This window comes from Geotrypetes seraphini, chromosome 1, assembly GCF_902459505.1.
Source record: "Geotrypetes seraphini chromosome 1, aGeoSer1.1, whole genome shotgun sequence".
NCBI classification, from domain to species: domain Eukaryota; kingdom Metazoa; phylum Chordata; class Amphibia; order Gymnophiona; family Dermophiidae; genus Geotrypetes; species Geotrypetes seraphini.
In genome coordinates this window covers 410,863,120-410,889,289 of record NC_047084.1, presented here as the reverse complement: position 1 = coordinate 410,889,289, position 26,170 = coordinate 410,863,120, and the positions used below count along the sequence as shown (strand labels likewise).

The following is a 26,170-nucleotide window of genomic DNA, read 5'->3' as shown; positions in this document are numbered from 1 at the left end:
CTCTGAATAACTTTGTATCGTCTACATATTTAATCACCTCACTCATCGTGCCAATTTCTAGGTCATTTATAAATATGTTGAAGAGCACAGGCCCGAGCGCCGAACCCTGTGGCACTCTACTTATGACACTTTTCCAGTGGGAGTATTGTCCATTTAACCCCACTCTGTTTCCTATCCGCCAACCAGTTTTTAATCCATGTGAGTATATCACCCTCGATTCCATGGCTCGCAATTTTTCGAAGTAGACGTTTATGCGGGATCTTGTCAAACACCTTCTGAAAATCTAGATATACGACATCGACCGGGTCACCCTTGCCCATCTGCCCTACTCCTTCAAAGTAAATAGGCAGTAAATTGGCTCTCGGTAGGCAGGTCACCAGACGATCCATTCTTCCTCCCGCTATGCGGCTGCCGACTTGTCGGATGATGGAGTTCCCCACGATTGCTGTCTTTTCCATCTTCTCTTGTCTCTAGCCGCAGGTCCATGTCCTCGGTGCACTTCCATCTTTCCTCATCCCGGCATTGGCTTGCACCGGACTCTTCTTCCTGTGGGTACCCTCCGCTGTTTCCAAGTCCTGCTGCTGTGGCATCTATTCCTTTCTTGTGATTGTCCTCCAGGTGGTCCTCATTCACTGTAGGTGTATCTTGGCAGTTCCACTGTTGTTGGTGATTTTCCACAGCCTCTCTGTATCCCTCCTCGATAAACTTCTCAAACTCCCTGACTTCTTCCTCAATCTCTCTTTCATGAAGTTTTCTGCCTCTCTGAGCTCCTCCTCAACTGCTCAAAGTGCTTCTAGTTCTCGTACTATGCCCTCCAGTAGTCTGACTTGCTTCTTCAGGCTCTCCACTTCCTCGCATCGAGTGCATACATAAGACTGTCTCCCAGAGGGGAGGTAGTCATACATATGACAAACGGTGCAGAAAACTGGGAAGCTCAACCTCCTGCTTCTATCTGCTGCTTCCATTGCTGTCTGCTTGCCGGTCTGTTGTCTGAAGTGGCTTACCCTTGTTTCCCAGGTCCTCTATGTTTCTTGTTCTTCCCTATATGCCTTCTCCGGCTGCGTGCGAGTTATGTCTCAGTGTTGTCTGAAGTGGCTTCTCCTTGTGTAGGAATCTGTGTAGCATCCTTGGTGCTGTTACTGTGCATTCCCTCGCCTAATTATATACCTCCTACCCCCCTGTTTCTTCTGTGTTTGTTCTCTGCGTCTGCTGTGTTTGGTTATCTGCTGTTTGTGTCTGTCGTGTTGCCCTTGTGGTACTTGCTTGTGTAGGTGTCCTTCCCTGCATGCTTTGAGGGGAAAACATGTTTGTGCTTCTTAGCTCTTACAAGGTTCCCCTGATGGCAACAGATGATGATATGGTCGAATGTAATGTTGAAGCTGTCCGTGCCAGTATCGATGCTAGAGTAGTACGTGGCTGTGCATTGGCATTAAAGTTTCAAGCCATATGCCATGTTCCTGAAGTTGTATCAAAAAGTTTCTTGAATTGCAGCTTCCTGGCTTTAAGCAACCTCTTCTGCATATGAGAGCAGAGCATGCATGAAATGTCTCGATGATCAGGACCTAGGCACTGAACACACCAGTTATGTGAGTCTGTACTTGAAATGGATTGTGGGTCTGTACCTGAAATGGTCCTTTGATATCGAGTGTACCATTTGAAGCCACTAGGAGCCTTGGACATCGATGGAAAAATGTCAAAGCAAAGTCAAATGTCTCTAAGGCCCGGGGAGGCCAAGTAGGCAGGATACCGAAAAAATGTCAAAGCTCCTGGCCTGAAGGCCCAAAAAAGTTGGTAAAAAAATGAAAAATTTTCAATGAAATGTTAGGAAATAAGAGAAAATAAAATACTATGACAAAAGGGAAAAAAATGGGAAACAACAAAAAGGAATCGAAGTTTGACATGCTTAGAAACAAACAGCTTTTCAGCTCAACAGAAAACGAAGAACTGCAGGTCTTGCGAATTAACATCGAATAGGAAGGCACCAGCACACGCGCAGTATGGGTGGTTTTAAAGTGACAGTATACTTTTTGACTATCTGTGCCGGGTTCCATGGATGATGTCATCCACATGTGAGAATATGCCTGCTTATCCTCTGAGAACAACCTATTCATTCAGAGCATACACTAAGAAATGGCCCTATCTGGTAAACTAGATTAGGAATTCATGCTATAGGGCAAGTCTTCCCAACTATCTCCTAGAAGCACACCTAGTCAAGTGTATTTCCAGAATTATTACAACGAATATGAATGAGATACATTTGTATGTCATATGTTTGCAATATATGTAAATTTCTCTCATTCATATTTTTTGTAATAATCCTAGAATTCCAACTGGCTAGGTGTGACTTCTGGAGAGGGTTGAGAAGAACTGATAGACGGTTCCCAAAGGAGCTTTGATGCATGGCTCTCAGCCTGAAAGCAGGTGCTGCAAACCACTGAATTAGGAACACTGAGCCTATTTAAAAAAATTCTAAGGTGGTTCTTGCCACAGGAATCACAGTACTATTTTTGACAGAGCTGGATATTAAGAGAAACTGAGAAATTACCATGTCAAAAAAAAAAGTTCTTTGACGTCAGCAAATTAGTTTCCATTCACAAGTTTGTTTTTGTAAACTTATGTTAGCCCAAACACTAGGAATCTTTACCTTGAGCATGTCCTAACTACCTCCCATTCCATAAGTAAGTCTTGTCTGGGTGGGTGAAAATTAACAGCCTCTTTTACAAAGCCACACTAGCGGCTGCACTGCGCTAACAGCCCCGAAGCCCATAGAGATTTAAAGGGCTTTGGGGCTGTTGCCGCACGGCTTTGTAAAAGAGGCCGTAAATGTTGCCAATTACCAAGGCTTAAAGGCTTTGGTTATTTTACTGCTTGTATTTTAGAAAATGACACAGGGACAAATTTGTCAATGCAGGTTCTATCTCCAACCCCAAGAATTCTGTCTCTGCCCCATCCCTTCAAACTCTGTCCTCACCTGCACAAGCCTCGAAAACTTACATTTGTGCAGACGATGACAAGAGCTTGCAGGGATAGGGACAGGGCCAGAACTCACAGGGAAGGGACAGAGATGGAGAAAGATCCCACCGGGACAGGGGCAAATTGTCCTCATGACATTTTCTACTCTGATGTTTAAAGACTATGTAATTTTGGCTGGTCTATTTAGTAGATCAATTAATAAATCAACAAAACAAATGATTTTTTTCCCCCCCATAAACTCTAAACTCATCATTCAGCACATTCAAGAAGATAACTGGCTAGTTATTGAGAATTGTCAACTGCTGAGTTAAACACTGGTGCTAGACATCTTAAATTTTTACCTGAAGCAAAGAAGGATTTTCTCGTCCTATTTGCTGTAGCAATGCAGGAAGCAGGGATGGATTCTGTTGAATAATTTGTCTCATCTGCTGAAATTGAGGTTGATTCCGTAAAAATTCAAGTGGGTTTCCTAAAGCAAACAAAAATCTTAGGTCACATTACTGACACCACTGTGGTCAAGTGGCTAATTCCAGAATTCTCCAACATTCTATCTGAATACCTATTTATAGATAAAGTAGAATCTCAGATAACTGGCATTCAATTAACCAGCAATCTCAACCAACCAGCAAAAAAATTACAAGCCAAAAAAAAAATCTCCCGTGCTCCTCAGACAACCTTACAACTTCCCTCCTTCCAGCCCCTAAAGCAGCAATGGCAGCCATCCTGACAACACCCCCCTTCTTCCCTATGGGCCTGAGGCAGCAGGGGCAGTTAATCCCAATATCCCCCGTCTTTGGCACCGAAGCAGCAGCGCCAACCAATCCTGACAACTTCCCCCCCCCTTACCAAGGCAGTAGTGGCAGCCGGTGAACAGAAGCAGCGCCATGAACATGCTGCTTTAGGCCAGCACCGGCAGGGCCTTTCCTCAATTCCAACCTGACAGAAGAAAAGCTCTGCTAGAGTTGGCCGGAAGCAGCCTGTTTATGGCACTTCTTCTGTTCCATCGGCTGCTAACTATTGCCTCGAAAAGGGAGGTTGTCATGATCGGCTGATGATGCTGCTGCTTCGGGGGCGAGGGAGGAAAGAGGGTTGTCAGGATTGGCTGCAGCTGCTGCCTTGGGCCTGGAGAGAGGGAGGCGTGATGTTAAGGACTGTCTTTGCTGCTTAGGGGGCCGGAGGGAGGGGTTTTGACAGGAACGGCTGCCTGCTACTATAGTATTTTTTTTTTTTTTTTACTGTAACTTTCAAGCAACTAAAAAAAACAGTTATCTGGCATCCGCATTTTATTTTTACAATTTCTATACCGTTTTAATCCAAAACAGTTTACAATAAAGCACAGTTACTTACCTTAACAGGTGTTATCCAGGAACAGCAGGCAGATATTCTCACTGATGGGTGATGGCACCGACGGAGCCCCGGTATGGACAATTTAGAGTGAATTGCACTCTAAGAACTTAGAAATCTCTGGCTAGCCCGCACCGCGCATGCACGAGTGCCTTCCCGCCTGACATAGGCGTGTGGTCCCTCAGTTAAGATAAGCCAGCTAAGAAGCCAACCCGGGGAGGAGGGTGGGTTGTGAGAATATCTGCCTGCTGTCCCTAGATAACACCTGTTACGGTAAGTAACTGTGCTTTATCCCAGGACAAGCAGGCAGCCTATTCTCACTGATGGGTGACCTCCAAGCTAACAGAATGGGATGGTGGGAAGGTTGGCCATTAGGAAAATTAATTTTGTAATACAGATTGGCCGAAAGACTCCGGACAGTAGTGAGAAGTGAAGGTATGAACTGAAGACCAGGTGGCAGCTTTACAAATTTCCTCAATAGGAGTAGATCTGAGAAAGCCACAGAAGTTGCCATAGCTCTAACTTTATGGGCTGTAACATGAGTCTCCAGTGTCAGTCCAGTCTGAGCATAGCAGAATGAGATGCAGGCGGCGAGCCAGTTGGAAATCATTCTTTTGGAAACAGGATGCCCCAATTTGTTTGGATCAAAAGAGATGAAGAGTTGGGGAGAAGTTCTATGAGGCTTTGTGTGATCAAGGTAGTAAGCCAAAGCTTGTTTACAGTCCAATAGACTGTACCAAGAGGTAGCTTTCGCTCAAGAAGATACTTCTGTAGAGCAGAGACCTGCTGAACCAAGTGCTTGAGATAAAAAGAGAAATGGAAAGCATAATTGCCAAACAAGTTAGCAAGCATGGCATTTTGATATAAACGCTTGCCAAAACGGTCCATGGTCTTACCCTCTCTGCCAGGACCGTTTCTCCAGGATAAGAATGAGGCTTAGGGGAAAAAAACTGGTAAGACAATCGACTGATTCAGATGAAAGTCAGAAACAACTTTTGGCAGAAACTTTGGATGTATGCGCAGAACCACCTTATCATGATGGAAAACTGTGAACGGTGGGTCTGCTACTAGTGCTTGTAGCTCACTGACCCTCCTGGTAGAGGCGAGAGCAATAAGAAAGACCACTTTCCAGGTAAGAAACTTGAGATGAGCTGTGGCCATTAGTTCAAATGGTGGCTTCATCAAACTGGAAAGAGCTACGTTAAGGTCCCAGACTACAGGTGGAGGCCTGAGAGGTAGTTTTACATTCAAAAGCCCTTCATGAATCTGGATACCAAAGGATGAGCAGTAAGAGGTTTTCCCTGTACTGGTTCATGATAAGCAGTAATAGCACTGAGATGGACTCTAATGGATATAGATTTAAGACCAGAGTCTGACAAGGGTCATGTCAAGTGATCAAGGGCTCCCTGCATTTCCATCACGGATTTTGATGAAACTTCATATGCAGAGTCCACCATGTCTCAAACGAACTTTGGTAAAGTTTTAGTTTCGCCTGTGGAATATTTGTGGAGATATAGCCATTTGTTTGACCCCATACTGCAATGACATACATTACGACAGTGACATTCTGACAACTTTGAGACACAATATCTCACGAGCTGTGTTTCCAAAAAAACTGAACCTTAGCTACCCTGCACAACTTTTGGAGCTCTATTCAGTGCTACCAATAATAATTTTTGTCGAGCACTGAGTGAATGGCTGAATTACAGTAAACTTGGCCGAAAAAATTAGTGCTCCAAAAAAAGTCAAAGTTTGACATTACTTAGCTTCCACAATAATTGAGTAATAAATGCAAAATTTGGCTCATAATGTCTCAGTACAACGTTGTTTTCAAAAGTACAATTTCAACCTCCAAGCTCTTTCCATTAGTTTACAAATTAAGTGTAAAGTTGCTAATTTGTGTAAAAAGGCCAAAAATAGGGTATTTTCAGCCTGCTTTTACAGAAAAATACCTTTTAGAAACTCTTTCAAATCAGTCTCATTAGAAAGAGCATATTTCAAACCCCCTAGAAAAGTGGACTTCATTTTTTAACGCAGGTTAACAATGCCCGAAAAAGGGGGACAAAGTTGGGAGATGTCACCATGGCAACGGCCTATATTTCAACTTACAATTATGTCACTTTTCACACTGTTTTTCCCTGTTTATTTTTACTCAAGCTTTTGGTACAATGATAGTGTTCTTAATTAATGATTATTCCTAACTAGAAATTGAGATGATAATTTTGTTTGCATGCAGATCACAAATTACAACTTATTTTCTTTTTCAGATCCACATTATTATTAATTCAGTTTAAAATGGATGCCAACTAATCGATGCCAACAAAGTGGACTTCACTTCGGCTTGGGAACCATATAAGATACCCAATTTAGGCTTGGGAACCTAGGATAAGTCACCCTAATCATTGGCTTTGGAACCAGAAAGATACCAACAAAAGGCTTTGGAACCTTGACAAAGAAACCAAATGCGAGGCTTGGGACCTGGACGAAGTGACCCACCCGTGGCTGGTATTGCACAGCTATCGGGCGTGACCCCTATGGCAATGGGGTTGCCAGTTTAAACTCTTGAACTGGTAGTGACAATGTCACCATGGACCAACGCAATAGAGTAGTAGTAATACTACATCAATACAAAACTGTAACTTTAAAAATGACAGAATTATGTTGAAATAGAGGTTGTTGCCGTGGCAACGTCTCCCAACTTTGTCCCCCTTTTTCAGCCATTGTTAACCTGCGTTGAAAAATGAAGTCCACTTTTCTAGGGGGTTTGAAATATGCTCTTTCTAATGAGACTGATTTGAAAGAGTTTCTAAAAGGTATTTTTCTGTAAAAGCAGGCTGAAAATACCCTATTTTTGGCCTTTTTACACAAATTAGCAACTTTACACTTAATTTGTAAACTAATGGAAAGAGCTTGGAGGTTGAAATTGTACTTTTGAAAACAACGTTGTACTGAGACATTATGCGCCAAATTTCGCATTTATTACTCAATTATTGTGGAAGCTAAGTAATGTCAAACTTTGACTTTTTTTGGAGCACTAATTTTTTCGGCCAAGTTTACTGTAATTCAGCCATTCACTCAGTGCTCGACAAAAATTATTATTGGTAGCACTGAATAGAGCTCCAAAAGTTGTGCAGGGTAGCTAAGTTTCAGTTTTTTTGGAAACACAGCTCGGGAGATATTGTGTCTCAAAGTTGTCAGAATGTCATTGTCGTACTGTATTTCATTGTGGTATGGGGTCAAACAAATGGCTATATCTCCACAAATATTCCACAGGCGAAACTAAAACTTTACCAAAGTTCGTTTGAGACATGGTGGACTCTGCATATGAAGTTTCATCAAAATCCGTGATGGTCATGCAGGGCACTTTCCAAGAATCTGATCACTTGACATGGAATGACCCCAAGGACAGTAGATAATCCAACACCAATTCCACTGCCAAGGAAGTTGGATCATGATGATTAAGATGACACCAGGAAGAAAACCGAGTCCACTTCTGTTGGTAACATTGCTGTGTGGCCGGTTTCCTGGAGGCATCAATAATTTGACGAACAGGCTGAGAGAGGATAAATTGAGAGGAACTCAGCCCGAGAGAAACCAATCTGTCAGGTGTAGAGACTGCAGGTCAGGATGCAGAAGCGACTCCTGATTCTGAGTAAGTAGAGTAGGAAAGATTGGCTTAAGTATGGGTTCCCTGGAACTGAGTTGAAGTAAAAGGAAAAATCAATGTTGTCTGGGCCACCGTGGAGCAATGGCCACCGTGGGCTGCTTCTCTCGAGTTTGAATAGAGTTCTCAACAGGAGAGGAAGTGGAGGGAAGGCATATAGAAACCATCCCATCCAATCCAGAAGAAAAGCATCCGCTGCTAGACGGAGGAGAGTAAAGTCTGGAGCAAAATTGGGGCAACTGGTGATTGTGAGGGGCTGCAAATAAGTCCACCTGTGGAGTGCCACATTGAGCAAATATGGACTGGAGAGTTACAGAGTCAAGTCCATTTGTGAGATTGAAGGATTCTGCTGAGGTTGTCTGCTAGTGAATTCTTCTCTCCTTGAATGTAGGCAGCTTTCAAGAACAGATTGCGAGCTGTCGCCCAAGTCCAAATTTTTTGGGCCTCCTAGCACAACAGGAGAGAACCCGTGCCTCCTTGCTTGTTGATGTAGTACATTGCTACTTGATTATCTGTGCAAATGAGGAGGACTTGAGGACAGAGAAGATGTTGAAAATGCCTTGAGGGCATAAAGCAATGTTACTTACCGTAACAGTTGTTATCCAGGGACAGCAGGCAGCTATTCTCACTAGTGGGTGATGTCATCAGACAGAGCCCCGGTACGGACGTCTCACAAGCACGTGTTGCTTGTAGAAACTTAAAAGTTTCTAGATGCCCGCACCGCGCATGCGCCGGTGCCTTCCCGCCCGGAGGTTCGGGCGTGTCTCCTCAGTTCAGGTAGCTAGCCTGAGAAGCCAACCCAGGGGAGGTGGGTGGGACGTGAGAATAGCTGCCTGCTGTCCCTGGATAACAACTGTTACGGTAAGTAACATTGCTTTATCCCAGGACAAGCAGGCAGGTATTCTCACTAGTGGGTGACCTCCAAGCTAACCTCAGTGGGATGGAGGGGGAGTTGGCGACTTAAGAGAATAAATTTTTCAATACTGTTTGGCCAAACTGTCCATCCCGTCTGGAGAGAGTATCCAGACAATAATGTGAGGTGAATGTGTGAACCGAGGACCAGGTGGCAGCCTTACAAATTTCCTCGATTGGTGTTGATCTGAGGAATGCTACTGAGGTTGCCATTGCTCTGACCTTATGGGCTGTGACCTTACAAGGAAGTGATAATCCAGCCTGGGCATAGCAGAAAGAGATACAAGCCGCCATCCAATTAGAGATGGTGCGCTTTGATACGGGTCTTCTCAACTTATTAGGGTCGAAGGAGACAAAAAGTTGAGGAGTGGTTCTGTGTGGCTTGGTGCGATCCAGGTAGAAAGCCAAAGCACGTTTACAGTCTAGAGTGTGAAGGGCCGATTCTCCGTGGTGAGAATGGGGCTTAGGGAAGAATACTGGAAGTACAATGGATTGGTTGAGATGAAATTCGGAGACCACCTTAGGCAGGAATTTCGGGTGAGTGCGGAGGACCACCTTGTCATGATGGAATACTGTGAATGGTGGATCCGCCATCAATGCCTGGAGTTCGCTGACTCTGCGAGCGGACGTAAGGGCTACAAGGAAAAGCACTTTCCAGGTGAGATACTTAAGAGGGGCCCTGTTGAGTGGTTCAAACGGGGGCTTCATGAGACGGGAAAGGACTACATTGAGGTCCCAAACTACTGGGGGTGGTTTGAGAGGAGGGTTAACATGGAAGAGTCCTTTCATAAATCTGGCGACCACCGGATGGGCCGAGAGGGGTTTCCCTTGTAGGGGCTGGTGGAACGCCGCAATAGCGCTCAGGTGGACTCGTATGGATGTAGACTTGAGCCCAGATTGAGATAGGTGTAGGAGATAGTCCAGCACGGAGGATAAGGAAGCTCGCTGAGGTTCCTTTGATTTAGAAACACACCATGAGGAGAATCTAGTCCATTTCTGGGAGTAGCATTGTCGAGTGGCAGGCTTCCTGGAAGCTTCCAAGACCTCCCTCACTTCTTGTGAGAATTGGTGAGGGGTTACGTTGAGAGGAACCAAGCTGTCAGGTGGAGAGACTGCAGGTTGGGATGAAGCAGTGATCCTTGATGTTGAGTAAGTAGTGAAGGAAACACTGGAAGTGGTACTGGTTCCCTGCTGCTGAGTTGAAGTAGGAGGGAGAACCAAGGTTGTCTGGGCCACCGAGGAGCTATTAGAATCATGGTGGCCTGTTCGAGTTTCAGCTTGACCAGAGTCTTCTGGATCAGCGGGAATGGTGGGAACGCATATAGAAATCGTTTCCCCCAGTTCAGTAGAAAAGCATCTGCCTCGAGGCGATGAGGAGTGTAGATCCTGGAGCAAAACTGAGGCAGTTTGGAGTTGTGGGGAGCCGCAAAGAGGTCTATCTGAGGCGTCCCCCACTGTGTGAAGATTTGGTGAAGGGGGCTGGAATGGAGAGTCCATTCGTGCGGTTGTAGTAGACGACTTAGTTTGTCTGCTAAGACGTTGTTCTCCCCCTGAATGTAGACAGCTCTGAGGAAGGCGTTGTGGCGCACCGCCCAGTCCCAGATTCGTAGAGCTTCCTGGCAAAGGAGGGCCGAGCCCGTGCCTCCTTGCTTGTTGATATAATACATGGCGGCCTGATTGTCTGTGCGAATGAGGATCACCATGTCGTGAAGTATGTGTTGGAAAGCTTGGAGCGCATTGAAGATGGCTCTGAGCTCCAGTAGATTGATTTGGTGTAGTCTTTCCGCACTGGTCCAGAATCCTTGGGTGCGGAGACCATCCAGGTGGGCCCCCCATGCATAATTCGACGAATCGGTTGTGAGAACTTTCTGATGGGGGGGAGAGTGCAACAGCAAACCTCTGGATAGATTCGAAGAGGTCATCCACCAAAGTAGAGACTGCCGAAGAGCAGGTGTGACTAAGATGTGTTTGGATAGTGGATCGGACGTCTGATTCCACTGTGATGCCAGGGTCCACTGGGGGATCCTGAGATGGAGTCTGGCAAAGGGTGTCACATGTACTGTGGAGGCCATATGGCCCAGGAGCACCATCAGTTGTCTCGCCGGTAGGGTTTGGCGAGTAGACACCGACTGGCAGAGATGAAGAAGAGACTCCATGCGTTGCAGAGGCAGGAATGCTCGGAGTCGAGTGGTGTCCAGGACCGCTCCGATGAAGGGGAGGGACTGGGTGGGCTGTAGATGAGACTTGGAAAAGTTGATCTCGAAGCCCAAATTCTGGAGGAAGTAGGTTGTAGCCAAGACCGCCGAAGTGACCTCTGGGGCTGACGGGGCCTTGATGAGCCAGTCGTCGAGGTATGGGAACACCTGTAGACCCCTGTCTCGGAGTGCCGCGGCCACTACCACCAGGCACTTTGTGAAGACTCTGGGGGATGAAGAGAGGCCGAATGGTAGCACTCGATACTGTAGGTGCAGATTTCCCACCCGAAATCTGAGGAACTTTCGGGAGGCCGGGTGAATGGGGATGTGAGTGTAGGCCTCCTTGAGATCCAGGGAGCATAACCAGTCGTTCTGCTCGAGGAGGGGGTATAGAGAAGCCAAAGTCAACATGCGAAACTTCTCTTTGACCAGAAACTTGTTGAGGGCCCGAAGGTCTAAAATGGGTCGCAGGTCGCCCGTTTTCTTCGGGACGAGGAAGTACCGGGAGTAAAACCCTCGGTTCAATTGGTCTGACGGGACCGGCTCGACAGCCCGAAGCTGAAGTAAGGTTTGGACTTCCTGAAGAAGAAGGGCGGTCTGTGTCGAGCTTGAAGGATACTCTCTTGGAGGATGGTCCGGGGGGACCCGATGGAATTGAAGAGAGTATCCTTCTCTTATGATGGTAAGGACCCATAGGTCCGTGGTTATGGCCTCCCATCGATGGTAAAAAAGATGGAGGCGGCCCCCTATGGGAGAGGCTGAGTGCAGAACGGTGTTGGTTATGCTCCCAGGAGGGGAGTCAAAAGGGCTGGGGAGCCTTAGGTGCAGCCGGTGGCTGAGGTTTTTGCTGAGACTTCTGGGGAGGTTGTCTCTTCGCAGGTTGTCTCGCAGCAGGCGTTTGTCTGGGCATGTAACGCCGCTGGTAAATCAGGGGTGGCCTGGAAGGTCGAGACTGTTGAGGTTTGGGTTTGGGCCGCAGGATGGATTGAAAAGATTTTTTGTGATCCGACAGCTTCTTGGTAACAGTTTCGATAGACTCATCGAACAGGTCAGCTCCCGCACATGGTACGTTGGCGAGTCTGTCCTGGAGGTTGGGATCCATATCGATTGTACGGAGCCATGCCAGGCGACGCATGGCTACCGCGCTTGCGGCGGCACGTGCCGAGAGTTCGAATGCATCGAAGGAGGATTGCATCAGCTGGAGGCGTAATTGGGAGAGGGAGGCTACCACTTCCTCGAACTCGAATCGAGCTTGGGTGTCTATGAATGGAGTGAACTTGCGGAGCACCGGCAAGAAGAACTCCAGATAGGAAGAGAAAAAGAAATTGTAGTTCAGCACCCGTGACGCCATCATGGAGTTTTGATAGAATTTTCTACCAAATTTGTCCATCGTTCTCCCCTCTCGGCCCGGCGGTACAGAGGCGTAGACCTGGGAGGGATGAGAGCGTTTAAGAGAGGACTCGACCAGTAGGGATTGGTGGGAGAGTTGAGGGCCCTCAAACCCTTTATGGTGCACGATGCGGTATCGAGCATCGAGTTTGCTGGGAATCGCCGGTATGGAGTACGGTGTTTCGAAACACTGCATGAAGGTCTGATCCAGCAATTTATGCAGGGGGAGCCGAAGCGACTCCGTTGGAGGGTTAGGTAAATGCATGGTGTCCAGATACTCTTTGGAGTATCGGGAGCCCGTGTCAAGGGTCACATCCAGATCATCTGCCATTTGTCGGAGGAATGATGAGAAAGACAATTGATCCGCCAGCGTCGGTCTGTGGGACGAGCTGGAGGAGGAAGAGGCCTCCGGGTCCATGGACATCGGGGAGTGGCAAGGAGAATCGGGTACGGGTGTCTCCTCGTACTCCGGTCCCTCCGGAGGGGACACCTCTGATGAGGAGTATCCCATACGTTGCAGTTTTTTCTGCGGTGACACCTCCGAATGGCGTGAAGAGTGCCAGGATGAGTGTCTTGATCGGTGCCCGTCTCGGTGGCGGGACGGGGATCGGGATCGTCTGTGCATCGCATGGTCTCCCGAGGCCCCCAAGTGGTGGATAGGGCTGGAAGCGGTGGATCGCAACTGGGGTTGCGATGCGGATTCTTGCGATGCTACCCAAGTCTGGTAAGGAGTACGGAAGAACTCTTCCTGACTATGCCCAGGGCTTTGAGTATCGATCGGAGGTCTGGTCCCATGTTGGCGCGGAGGCGTAATGGGCTCTAATGGCGGCATATCGGTAAGCGAGGCTTGCCGCATGGGCATCGCCGCCCTCCCCCGTTCGTCCTCGTCGGTGGAGGAGGGGGAGGGGGCGGACCGCCCCTTTGGACCGGTACCGGGAGGTCACCCTGTATGGCAGCGATGAGCCCGGGTCCGATGGTCTGCATGAGCTCAACGAATTGAGCTTCCAGCATGGACCGTAGCGAAGCCGATAAGGAGGGATCCGCACCGAAAGGGGGTCCTCCTGCACGGTCATCGCGCTCCTTCGAGGTCGAGTGCTTCTGCTTAGTAGCTTTCGGCACTTTGATGACTACTGGTGGCACTGTGGAAGGAAGAGGTACCTGAACCGAGGAGACCGGGGCAGGCACCGACGTCGAGCTCGTGGATGGTGTCGGGATGAACGATGCCGGTTTCACCACACTCGATGCAGGAGGGGTCGATACCGGTTTCGCCCGAACCGGGGAGGTATCAGATGAAGTGGAGGCTGAGGGATCCTTAGCTGCGTCCCTCTTGAACATCGATTCCCACAATAGGCAACGCCGTTTGAATGAGCGTGCCGTAAGGGTAGAGCAAGGCCTGCACGATTTCGGAATGTGGTCAGGGCCCAAACACTGCAAACAGCGCCGGTGAGGGTCCGTGAGTGAAATCGCGCGTTGGCACTTGCTGCACTTTTTAAACCCGGTGATTGGCCGGGACATAGGCCGGAAAATCTCCGCCGCGAGGTCGAAGCCAGTGGGCCTGAGCCACGTGGCCGGCCCGTTCGACCCGCCGGAGGAAATAATCTTCTTTTTTTTTTTTTTTTTTTTACTGAAAAAGAAAAGTACTGTTAACTGTAATTAAAAGAAAGCGAAAACGCGGACAAGGAAGGCAAATTTAACTGAATTCAGCTAGCGCATGATGAAGTTGAACTTCTCAGCTCCGCGGAAAGAAAAGAACTGAGGCGACACGCCCGGACCTCCGGGCGGGAAGGCACCGGCGCATGCGCGGTGCGGGCATCTAGAAACTTTTAAGTTTCTACAAGCAACACGTGCTTGTGAGATGTCCGTACCGGGGCTCTGTCTGATGACATCACCCACTAGTGAGAATACCTGCCTGCTTGTCCTGGGATAAAACATTGCTCTGAGTTCCAGGAAATTGATGTGAAATTTGTGCTCCCTGGCAGTCCAAAGACCCTGAAGTCTGCAGATCGTTTATGTGTGCTCCCAATGCATAAGGAGACGCGTCTGTCGTGATGATCTTGTGATGAGGAGGTAAATGAAAGAGAAGATCTCTGGAAAGATTGGATGAGGTCAACCACGATCGAAGCGACTGCAGAAGAGACGATATCACAGATGTGTGTTGTGAAAGGCGATCCGTCGCCTGAGACCACTGAGAGGTCAGAGTCCGCTGCGGAGTACGCAGATGGAGTCTTGCCAATGGCATGACATGAACTGTGGAAGCCATATGGCCTAGAAGAACCATCATGTGTCTGGCAGAGATAGTCTAAAGTGGAAGAACTTGTTCACAGAGACGGATGAGAGTCTGAAGATGATGCGCTGGAAGGAACGCTCTCATGAGAGTGGTGTCCAGGATTGCCCCAATGAACTGAAGGCGCTGAGTTGGAATGAGATGCGATTTGTGGAAATTGACTTCGAATCCCAGAAGCTGAAGGAAAGAAATGGTCTGAGATGTTGCTTGGACCACTTCCTGGGATGAAGGAGCTTTGATTAACCAGTCGTCCAGGTAAGGGAAGACTTGGAGCCCGTGAGAACGGAGAGATGCGGCCACTACAATCAGGCACTTCATGAATACTCTGGGAGAGGATGCCAGACCGAATGGGAGTACCTTGTACTGGCCACCTTAAGACCAACGATTGCTATGAAACCTGAGGTATTTCCTGGAAGCCGGATACATAGGTATATGTGTGTAGGCTTCCTTGAGATCTAGGGAGCATAGCCAGTCGTTCTGATTCAGGAGAGGATATAACAGGGCGAGGGATAACATTCTGAATTTCTCCACCAGAAATTTGTTGCGATCTCTGAGATCCAGTATGGGTCTCAGACCTCCGGTCTTCTTGGGAACCAAGAAATAACGGGAGTAAAATTCCCTTCCCCGCTGATCGACAGGAACTTCCTCAATGGCATTAAGCAGAAGAAGGGATTGCACCTCCTGCAGAAGAAGGAAGGACTGAGCAGGGTTCAAAGCAGACTCTTTTGGAGGACTGTCTGGTGGAAGTCTGAAAATTAAGAGAGTAACCCTGACAAATGATGTTGAGGACCCAAAGGTCTGAGGTGATGAGATCCCAACAATTGATGAATAACTGAAGATGACTCTCGATGGGCTGAGGGCAAAGGTGAGAAATGAGAAGGCTGGCTATGCCCCGCAGAAACATGTCAAAAAGGCTGTGCAGCTTTGGATTGCGCAGCTTGCTTGTTCTGCTGCTGCTGCTGTTGTTGCCATGGTCTACAAGGTTGAGGCTGAGAGGTCTGACAGGACGAGCAGGTGGAGGCTTCTTCTTGTTTTTAATCAAAATATCCCACCTGGTTTCATGAGCCAATAATTTTTGGGGAGTATTATCTAAGGATTCCCCAAAAAGTTAATCGCCCAAACAAGGAACATTGGCTAAACGATCTTGATGGTTAACATTCAGCTCAGATACCCGAAGTCAAGCTAAGCGCCTCATAGCCACAGCCATGGCAGTAGCGCAAGATGTAAGTTCAAAGGTATCATAAATAGAACGTACCTAAAACTTTCGCAGTTGTAATAAACTGGAAGTATATTGTTGCAAGAGGTAGCTTTCGCTCAAGAAGATACTTCTGTAGAGCAGAGACCTGCTGAACCAAGTGCTTGAGATAAAAAGAGAAATGGAAAGCATAATTGCCAAACCAGTTAGCAAGCATGGCATTTTGATATAAACGCTTGCCAAAACGGTCCATGGTCTTACCCTCTCTGCCAGGAGGAACAGAAGCATATACATTGGCCCCCGCAAACTTCTCAGAGTGGACTCCACCAGGAGGGACTCATGAGTAAGTTGAGGATTGTCAAAGCCCGGAAAGCACAGTTACTTACCGTAACAGGTGTTATCCAGGGACAGTAGGCAGATATTCTTGACTGATGGGTGACAGCACCGACGGAGCCCCGGTACGTACAATTTTAGAGTGATTGCACTCTAAGAACTTTAGAAAGTTCTAGCTAGGCCGCACCGCGCGTGCGCGAGTGCCTTCCCGCCCGACGGAGGCGCGCGGTCCCCAGTTAGGATAAGCCAGCTAAGAAGCCAACCCGGGGAGGTGGGAGGGACGCAAGAATATCTGCCTGCTGTCCCTGGATAACACCTGTTACGGTAAGTAACTGTGCTTTATCCCAGGACAAGCAGGCAGCCTATTCTTGACTGATGGGTGACCTCCAAGCTAGCAAGAAGAGGGACGGAGGGAAGGTTGGCCATTAGGAAAACAAATTTTGTAAAACAGATTGGCCGAAGTGTCCATCCCGTCTGGAGAATGCATCCAGACAATAGTGAGATGTAAAAGTATGAACTGAGGACCAAGTAGCAGCCTTGCAGATTTCCTCAATGGAAGTGGAACGGAGGAAAGCTACAGACGCTGCCATAGCTCTAATCTTGTGGCCCGTGACAGAACCTTCCAGTGTCAGGCCCGACTGAGCATAACAGAATGAAACGCAAGCAGCAAGCCAACTGGACAGGGTGCGTTTAGATACAGGATGACCCAACTTGTTAGGATCAAAGGACAAAAACAGTTGAGGAGATGATCTGTGAGGTTTGGTGCGTTCAAGATAGTAAGCCAGAGCACGTTTACAATCCAAGGTGTGCAAAGCCTGTTCACCTGGATTAGAATGAGGCTTTGGGAAAAAAACAGGTAGAACAATGGATTGGTTAAGATGAAACTCAGACACAACCTTAGGAAGGAATTTTGGATGTGTACGGAGGACGACCTTATCATGGTGAAAAACAGTGAAAGGTGAAGTGAGAGCTATAAGAAAGACCACTTTCCAAGTTAGAAATTTAAAATGTGTTGTGGCCAAAGGCTCAAAAGGAGGCTTCATTAACGCAGAAAGAACCACATTAAGATCCCATACAACAGGAGGGGCCTTAAGAGGTGGCTTCACATTGAAAAGGCCCTTCATGAACCTTGAAACCAAGGGATGAGCTGAGAGGGGTTTTCCATGAATCGGCTCATGAAAAGCTGCAATAGCACTAAGGTGAACTATTATCGAAGAGGATTTAAGACCAGAGTCAGATAAGGACAAAAGATAGTCCAACATGAGTCCCACTGCTGTAGACATGGGATTATGGTGATGTAAAAGGCACCAGGAAGAAAACCGAGACCACTTTTGTTAATAACATTGAAGAGTAGACGGTTTCCTGGAGGCATCAATAATAGAACGGACAGGCTGAGAAAGGAGAGAGTGAGCCGAAGTCAGCCCGAGAGATACCAAGCTGTCAGGTGCAGAGACTGTAAGCTGGGATGAAGTAGAGTTTGCTGATGCTGTGTAAGTAGTGAAGGAAACAGTGGAAGAGGTATGGGTTCCCTGGAACTGAGTTGAAGCAGAAGGGAGAACCAATGCTGTCTGGGCCACCGTGGAGCGATGAGAATCATGGTGGCTTGTTCCCTCTTGAGCTTGAATAATGTGCGCAGCATGAGCGGAAGAGGAGGAAATGCATAAAGGAAGAGATTGGTCCAATCCAGGAGAAATGCATCGGGTTCCAGACGGTGAGGAGAGTAAAGTCTGGAGCAAAACAGGGGCAGTTGATGGTTGTGGGGAGCTGCAAAAAGATCCACTTGAGGTGTGCCCCATTGAGAGAAAATGGACTGGAGAGTCGAGGGGTTGAGAGTCCATTCGTGAGGTTGAAGAATTCTGCTGAGATTGTCTGCTAAGCAATTCTGTTCCCCTTGGATGTAGACTGCCTTCAGGAATAGGTGACGAGCAGTCGCCCAGGTCCAAATCCTTTGAGCTTCCTGACACAAGAGACGGGATCCCGTCCCTCCCTGTTTGTTGATGTAGTACATTGCAACTTGGTTGTCTGTGCAAATGAGTAGTACCTGAGGAAAAAGAAGATGTTGAAAAGCCTTGAGGGCGTAAAACATCGCTCTGAGTTCCAGGAAATTGATGTGGTGTTTCTTTTCCTGGGCAGTCCAAAACCCCTGAGTTTGGAACTCGTTCAAGTGAGCTCCCCATGCATAGGGGGAGGAATCCGTGGTGATGACCAGTTGATGAGGAGGTAGATGGAACAGCAGACCTCTGGATAGATTTGAAGATGTCAACCACCAAAGAAGCGACTGCCGAAGAGACGAGGTCACAGATATGAGTTGTGAGCAAGGATCCGTCGCTTGAGATCACTGGTTTGCTAAGGTCCATTGAGGAGTACGTAGGTGGAGACGTGCGAAGGGAGTGACATGCACTGTGGAGGCCATGTGGCCCAAGAGTATCATCATGTGGTTTGCAGAGATGGACGTTTGCTGCAACACCCGTTGACAGAGATGCAGTATGTTGTGAAGGCGATTTGTTGGAAGAAATGCCCTCATCTGAAGTGTGTCCAGAATGGCTCCAATGAATTGAAGTCGTTGAGTTGGAATTAGATGGGACTTGGGTCGATTGATTTCGAACCCTAACAGTTGAAGGAAGAGAATGGTCTGATTGGTAGCAAGTTGAACGGTCTGAGGAGAATGAGCCTTGATCAGCCAGTCGTCCAGATAAGGGAAGACTTGAAAATTGTGAGAGCGGAGATAAGCCGCGACCACAATCAGACATTTGGTGAATACCCTGGGGGAGGAGGCTAGACCGAAGGGTAACACCTTGTACTGGTAATGATGCTGGTTGACGAGGAAGCGTAGATATTGCCTGGACGTTAGATGGATAGGAATGTGAGTGTACGCCTCCTTGAGATCGAGAGAGCATAGCCAGTCGCCCTGAGAGAGAAGAGGATATAGGGTTGCAAGAGATAACATTTTGAACTTCTCCTTGACCAGACACTTGTTGAGATCTCTGAGATCTAATATAGGTCTGAGGTCTCCGGTCTTTTTGGGTACTAGAAAGTACCGGGAGTAAAATCCCAGGCCTCGCTGGTCTTGAGGAACTGGTTCGATGGCATTGAGAAGGAGGAGGGAGTGAACCTCCTGAGCCAGTAGGAGGGACTGAGAGTGGTTGGAAGCAGACTTTTTTGGCAGGCCTAAAGGTGGAGGAGTCTGGAAATTTAGAGAGTAGCCGTGGGCTATGATTGAAAGAACCCACTGGTCGGAGGTGATTACCTCCCAGCGAGAGAGGAAAATTCGAAGTCGACCTCCTATGGGCTGTGGAAGAGAACAGGAGGGAGGAAGACTGGCTATGCCCTGGAGAAGGGAGTCAAAAGGGCTGTGTCGGCTTAGGTTGAGGAGCAGGTTTAACATTAGGCTGTTGCTGCTGACGAGCCTGTTGTTGCTGTTGACGTTGTCTCCTAGGTTGGGGAGGATGAGGTTGAGCCGGCCGAGCCGAAAATCTCCTCTGATAGGAAGATTGTTGTCTAAATGGACGAGGAGGAGGAGGTTTCTTCTTGTTTTTCAACAAGGTGTCCCACCTAGTTTCATGGGCAGATAACTTTTGGGTGGTGGTATCCATGGAGTCCCCAAACAGCTCATCCCCTAGGCAGGGCGCATTGGCAAGTCGATCCTGGTGGTTTACATCCAGGTCTGAGACTCGAAGCCATGCCAACCTTCTCATTGCCACAGACATAGCAGTGGCCCGTGATGTCAGTTCAAAAGTATCATAAATTGAACGGACCATAAACTTTCTGAGTTGCAAAAGGCTAGAGGTGCATTGCTGAAAAGCAGGAAGTTTACGGTCCGGTATATACTTTTGAAAAGAAGTCATCTGACTGGGGACCGCGCGCCTCCGTCGGGCGGGAAGGCACTCGCGCACGCGCGGTGCGGCCTAGCTAGAACTTTCTAAAGTTCTTAGAGTGCAATCACTCTAAAATTGTCCGTACCGGGGCTCCGTCGGTGCCGTCACCCATCAGTCACGAATAGGCTGCCTGTTTGTCCTGGGATAATAGAACTTACTCTATAGAGGGCATCAAGTTTACGAGGAGCACCAGGAACAGTCAAAGGAGTTTCTAGATTTTTATAAAAAGTCTCCTGTAAAATATCATGAAGAGGGAGCTTAAGAAACTCTTTAGGTGGTTGATCAAAATCTAATGCATTCAAAAATTCTTTAGATTTTTTGGAATCAGACTCTAGAGGGATAGAAAGTGTCTCTGACATTTCCCTCAAAAATCGTGAGAAAGAAGTCTGTTCTGGTTTAGGCCTCATCATCTGAAACAAGTGGCTCTTCAGAATCTTCCCAAAGATCCAAGTCCCACACCAGTGGGAGACGATCACGAGAACCCGGCGTCGAGGACACAACATATAGTCTTCCACATTGATTTTCCTGATCTGACTGACATCGTGTCAGGAGAGGTATGGGCAGAAGAACGATGTCGAACTGGCTCCGACATCGACTCTGGAGCATGCAGTACCGAAAAAACCCTTTGTTGAGGGACGGCCGTGGACACCGGTTCCGTAAACATCGGTGTCGGGTCCGGAGCCGAAAATGTCTGGGTCGATACCACAGAGGAAGAGGTTATCGGTACCGCCAGGGTCTCTGCCGATAACACGGGCTCAGATCGGACCAGCACCAGGGGAGCCGGTGGCAGCAAGGCAGGTAGAATGAGCTGCAACTGCTCTCGAAGTTGGTCTTCAATTATCGCTGCAATTTTATTGTCCAAAGATTGTACCAGTACCGCTTGTTTTTCGCTGGAACCTTCGGTGCCGCTCTGCGCTCCGGAGATGAGGAGGCCAATGATGTAGCACTCACCTCAATAGGAGCAGAGCGTTTCTTGGGGCGCCTCGAGGTCTGCAGGACTTGGCTCACTGCTTGAATGACCTGAGGGCCCGTAGGAGTAGGGGAAGGCTTCTTAGCCGGCTTATCTACTGGGTGCGACACTGATGAAGAATCTTGCAGTGTTGAAGGATGTGGCCCCGATTTCGGCGTGGATGCCGAAGTCGGAGTCGATGTCAAATCACCCTCCATACCGGCGCCGAATAGCAACCGCTGCTGAATCAGACGGTTTTTGAGGGTCCTCTTCTGAAGAGAAGAGCAACGGGTGCAAGAATCAGCCCTATGATCTGGACCCAAGCATTGGAGGCACCAGCGATGCGGATCCGTGAGGGTAAGCACACCGTTGACACTTCTTAAAACCTGATTATGGATGGGACATGAAGGGAAAAACGGCCTCAGCAAAATCAAAAGTTGAGCCTTAAATCGTGGCAACAGGCCCCGCAGGGCCGCAGCCGTGAAAAAAATGAAAAATAGGTAAGTTTTTTTTTTTTTTTTTTTTTAAACGAACCGAAAGAAAAGAAACCAAATAAAGAGAGAAAAAATGAAGAAAAAAATGCCACACGAGTGGGAAGGCAGCAAGAAAAGATCAACAGCCGTTGAAACGCGACTTCTTAGCTCCGCAGAAACTAAGAAATTGAGGGACCGCGCGCCTACATTGGGCGGGAAGGCACTCGCGCATGCGCGGTGCGGGCTAGCCAGAACTTTCTAAGTTCTTAGAGTGCAATCCACTCTAAATTGTCCGTACCAGGGCTCTGTCGGTGCCATCACCCATCAGTGAGAATAGGCTGCCTGCTTGTTCTGGGATAAAATTATATACATGAAATATTGAAACAGGTCAGAACAGATAAACAAAAGCAGAAACATTCAATCCTTGCAATAGGTCAACTGCTCATAGAAATGCATCAACGAATAATTGCGTTTTCAGCAATTTCCTGAATGAACTCCTATCGCCACATTTCCAAATTTGACCAACAAAGCCATTCCACAGTTTTACTCCTGCACATGAAAAGGTCATGGCAAATTCGTTTCCACATATTTGGGATTGGCCTTTGTTTTCAACAGTGCTGAGTTTTCAGAGCGCAATGATGTTGATGGTTGGTAACACATTTGGAATTGGGCAATCCCTCTCAACATATTCCTAAAGGAGCCAGATGGTGTACATCCAAAGGTGCTGAAGGATCTTAGGGAAGTTCTGGTGGCTCTGCTGACTGACCTTTTTAATGAGTCTCTAGAGTTGGTACCGGAGGACTGAAGAAGGGTGGATGTGATCCCTCTCCACAAAAGTGGAAGTAAGGAAGAAGTAGGGAATTACAAGCCAATAAGTCTGACTTCTGTGGTAAGCAAATTAATGGAAACACTTTTAAAACGGAGAAAGTTTCTGTAATCCTGTGGATTACAGGACTGGAGGCAACATGGATTCACTAGAGATAGGTCTTGTCAGACAAATCTGATCAATTTCTTTGACTGGGTGACCAGAGAATTAGATAGAGGGAATGCACTAGATGTAGTGTAGATTTTAGCAAAGCCTCAGGATGGGCCGCAAAGTGACAGGCTGGGTCAAGAACTGGTTGAGTCGAAGGCAACAGAGGGTAGTGATCAACTGAGATCACTTTGAGGAAAGGGATGTTATCAGTGGTGTGCCTCAAGGTTGTGTTCTTGGGCCTATTCTTTTTAACATTTTTATAAATGATATTGCTGAATGGCTGTCAGGTAAAAATTGCCTCTCTGCAGATGATACCAAAATCTGCAATAGAGTAGATATCCAGACCTTTTCTTCTGTGCTAGGTCAGGAAATAAAAAACTTTAAAAAATTAATTTTTCATATACTGCTCAGACAAGATCCTCTCTCCCTTTTGTACCTCCCTTAAATGTCTTACTATTCTATATATTTTATGGATTTCCCCCCATATCCTTTTGTCTCCAAAATGTTTGTAATGTCTTGTCTGTATAGTTTTATATTATTAATTTGAAATTCCTCTTTTTTTTCACCATTTTATATTCTTAGAAGTACGATAAGCGATAACACATTTTAAATAAACTAACTATAAACTATGGTGTGAACAACATAAAGAAAGAACTGGCGAAGCTTGAAGAATGGTCTTCAATTTGGCAGCTAAAATTTAATGCTAAGAAATGCAAAGTCATGCATTTGGGCTGCAAAAATCCAAGGGACTTGATTGTGATTGTATGTGATGATCTTAAGGTGGCCAAACAGGCTGAAAAGGTGATGGCTAAAGCTAAAGGATACTAGGGTGCATAGGGAGAGGTATGGTCAGTAGGAAAAAGGAGTTATTAATGCCCCTGTATAAGACTTTGGTGAGACCTCATTTAGAATATTGTAAACAATTCTGAAGGCCACACCTTCAAAAAGATATAAAAAGGATAGAGTAGGTCCAGAGGAAGGCTATCAAAATGGTGTGTGGTCTTTGTCATAAGATGTATGGGGACAGAAAGATCTCAATCTGTATACTTTGGAGGAAAGGCGGGAGACGGGAGATATGATAGAGACTAGTGCTGCCCGATTCAGGGAAAAAAATTTTGATTCGATTCAGCCTACTGAATTGGTTTTTCGATTCGATTTTCCTGCCCAATTGGGTGTTTTTTTCAAATATCCTGGTAGGTTTATTTTATAGCCTCTTCACCTCCTTTGCCTTCTCCTAACCACATGGCACTGCGTTGTAAACAAAATAAATGAACAAAAAACACTTTTCCTCTCTCTCTTAAATCCTAGCCCACGTTTGCGGTCTAACACCAGCTCTGGCAGGATACATGTTTCAAATCTGACATATTGTAATTACAAAATGGAAAATATAATTAGTTTTTCTACCTTTTGTTGTCTGGTAATTATTCAAATCTTGTTTGTCCCAGGCTCTGGTTGTCTTCTGATAACTTGCTTGCCAGGGTCTCCTTTCTGCATGCTAACCATCCATCTGCCATCTCTGTCCTCCCTTCCGTTTCCCTTCCCTCCCCCGGAGGTCTGGCATCTTTAATTTTTTCGTCTCCCTCCACAGATCCATCTTTTCTTAACTACCCTTTCATCCAGCATCTCTCCCTCCTTCCCCACACCTCAGGGTCCACCATCTCTCCTTTTCTTTTCCCAGCTACCCTCCTATCCAGTATCTCTATCCCCCCCTCCACACCATCCCTTGTGTCCAACTTCTCTCCCTTTCTGCTCCTTCCCTCCCTAAATCCCATTGTCCATCATCTCTCCCCCTCTCCTCTATTTTTAGACCCATTATTTCTTCCCCCCCCAAACTCCGGCATATGCATGTCTTTTTGAACCCCCCTTCCTTCCCTCCGTGTACTTCTACACCAGGGCCCCCTCCCCTGAAGGTCTGTCTACCCTGAAGGTCTGTCCCCCCTGAAGGCCTGCACCTCCTCCCTGAAGGCCTATGCCACCATCCCTGGCCTGTCCTCTCTTTGAAGGCCTGTCCCCCCCTTAAAAGTCTGGACCCTCCTTAAAGGCCTGCACCCCCCCGAAGGCTTGCACCCCCTGAAGGACTGCCCCCCAAAGACTACACCCCCCCCGGGAAGGCCTCCGTGTTGCCACTGGCCTCCCCGCACCGTTTACCTTATTGCTTGAGCCTGCAGCCGAAGATCGCGGTTACAGCGTCTTTGCAGTGTTCTGAGCTGTTTCCTCTGCTGCGGTCCCGCCCCTCCACTGATGTCAGAGGCAGGATCATGGTGGAGGAAGCAGCTTAAAGCACAAATACGCTGTGACCACGATCTTCGGCTGCAGGCTCAAGCAATAAGGTAAACGGTTCAGGGAGGCCAGGGGGAACACGGAGGCCTTCCGGGGGGGGGGGGGGGGGTGCGCAGTCTTTCGGGGAGGCCAGGAGGGAAGCCAGACAGCAGTACTTCCCTACTGACCCTCCCTCCTCGCCCTGCTTTAGGGGGCGAGGGGAGAGGGTCCGAATTGGGAAGCCGATTTTTAAAAAATTTAAATAGATTCACCCAAAGTGAATCGGTGAACCGACTTGAATCTTGAATCGGGCAGCACTAATAGAAACGTTTAAATACCTACGTGATGTAAATGCGCATGAGTTGAGTCTCATTTGAAAGGAAGCTCTGGAATGAGATGGCATAGGATGAAGTTAAGAGGTGATAAGCTCAGGAGTAATCTAAGGAAATACTTTTTTACAGAAAGGGTGGTAGATGTGTAGAACAGTCTCAGAAAGAGGTGGTGGAGACAGACTGCCTGAATTCAAGAAAGCATGGGATAGACACTTGGGGATCTCTTAGAGACAGGGAGAGATAATGGTTATTGCGGATGGGCAGACTGGATTGGCCATTTGGCCTTTATCTGCCATCATGTTTCTATGATAAACGGGATGGGACTCCTCTCATATGAAGAAAGACTAAAAAGTTTAGGACTCTTCAGCTTGGAAAAGAGATGCGCGAGGGGCAAATATGATTGAAGTCTACAAAATCCTGAGTGGAGTAGAACAGATACAAGTGGATCGATTTTTTATTCCATCAAAAATTACAATGACTAGGAGACACTCAAAGTTACAGAGAAATACTTTTAAAACCAATAGGAGGAAATATTTTTTCACTCAGAGATAATTAAGCTCTGGAACGCATTGCTAGTTTTGCTAAGAGTGGCTAGCGTAGCTGGTTTTAAGAATGGTTTGGACAATTTCCTGGAGGAAAAGTCCAGTCTGTTATTGAGAAAGACATGGTGCAAGCCACTGCTTAGCCTGGATCGGTAGCATGGAATGTTGCTACTCTGGGCTTTGGCCAGGTACTAGGAACCTGGATTGGCCACCATGAGAACAGGCTACTGGGCTTCATGCACCAGTAAAGCTATTCTTATGTTCTTATGAACAGCCTTTAATTCTAGAAGGTTGATGTTAAATGACTTTTCTTGCGAATTCTAGTAAAGGTGTGTCTTGAGGCTGTCCAGGTGAAACCCCACCACCACCTATGGTGAGAACTTTCCGATGCGAGGGAATCTAAAAGAGACGACCCTTGGAAAAATTGATGGGATCCATCCACCACTGAAGAGATTTTCGAAGTGATGAAATGACA

At 47.3% G+C, this 26,170-nt stretch overlaps 1 protein-coding gene across 3 annotated transcripts in view; it reads right to left on the bottom strand.

Moving 5' to 3' along the window:
• Window positions 1-26,170, bottom strand: part of RAD23B (RAD23 homolog B, nucleotide excision repair protein) — a 245,740-nt gene that overhangs the window by 38,255 nt on the left and 181,315 nt on the right. For all 3 annotated transcript variants that reach the window (XM_033918631.1, XM_033918623.1, XM_033918639.1), the window contains one exon: window positions 3,315-3,442. In XM_033918631.1, the coding sequence (XP_033774522.1) occupies window positions 3,315-3,442 (128 nt within the window). The remainder of the gene's footprint in view (window positions 1-3,314; window positions 3,443-26,170) is intronic.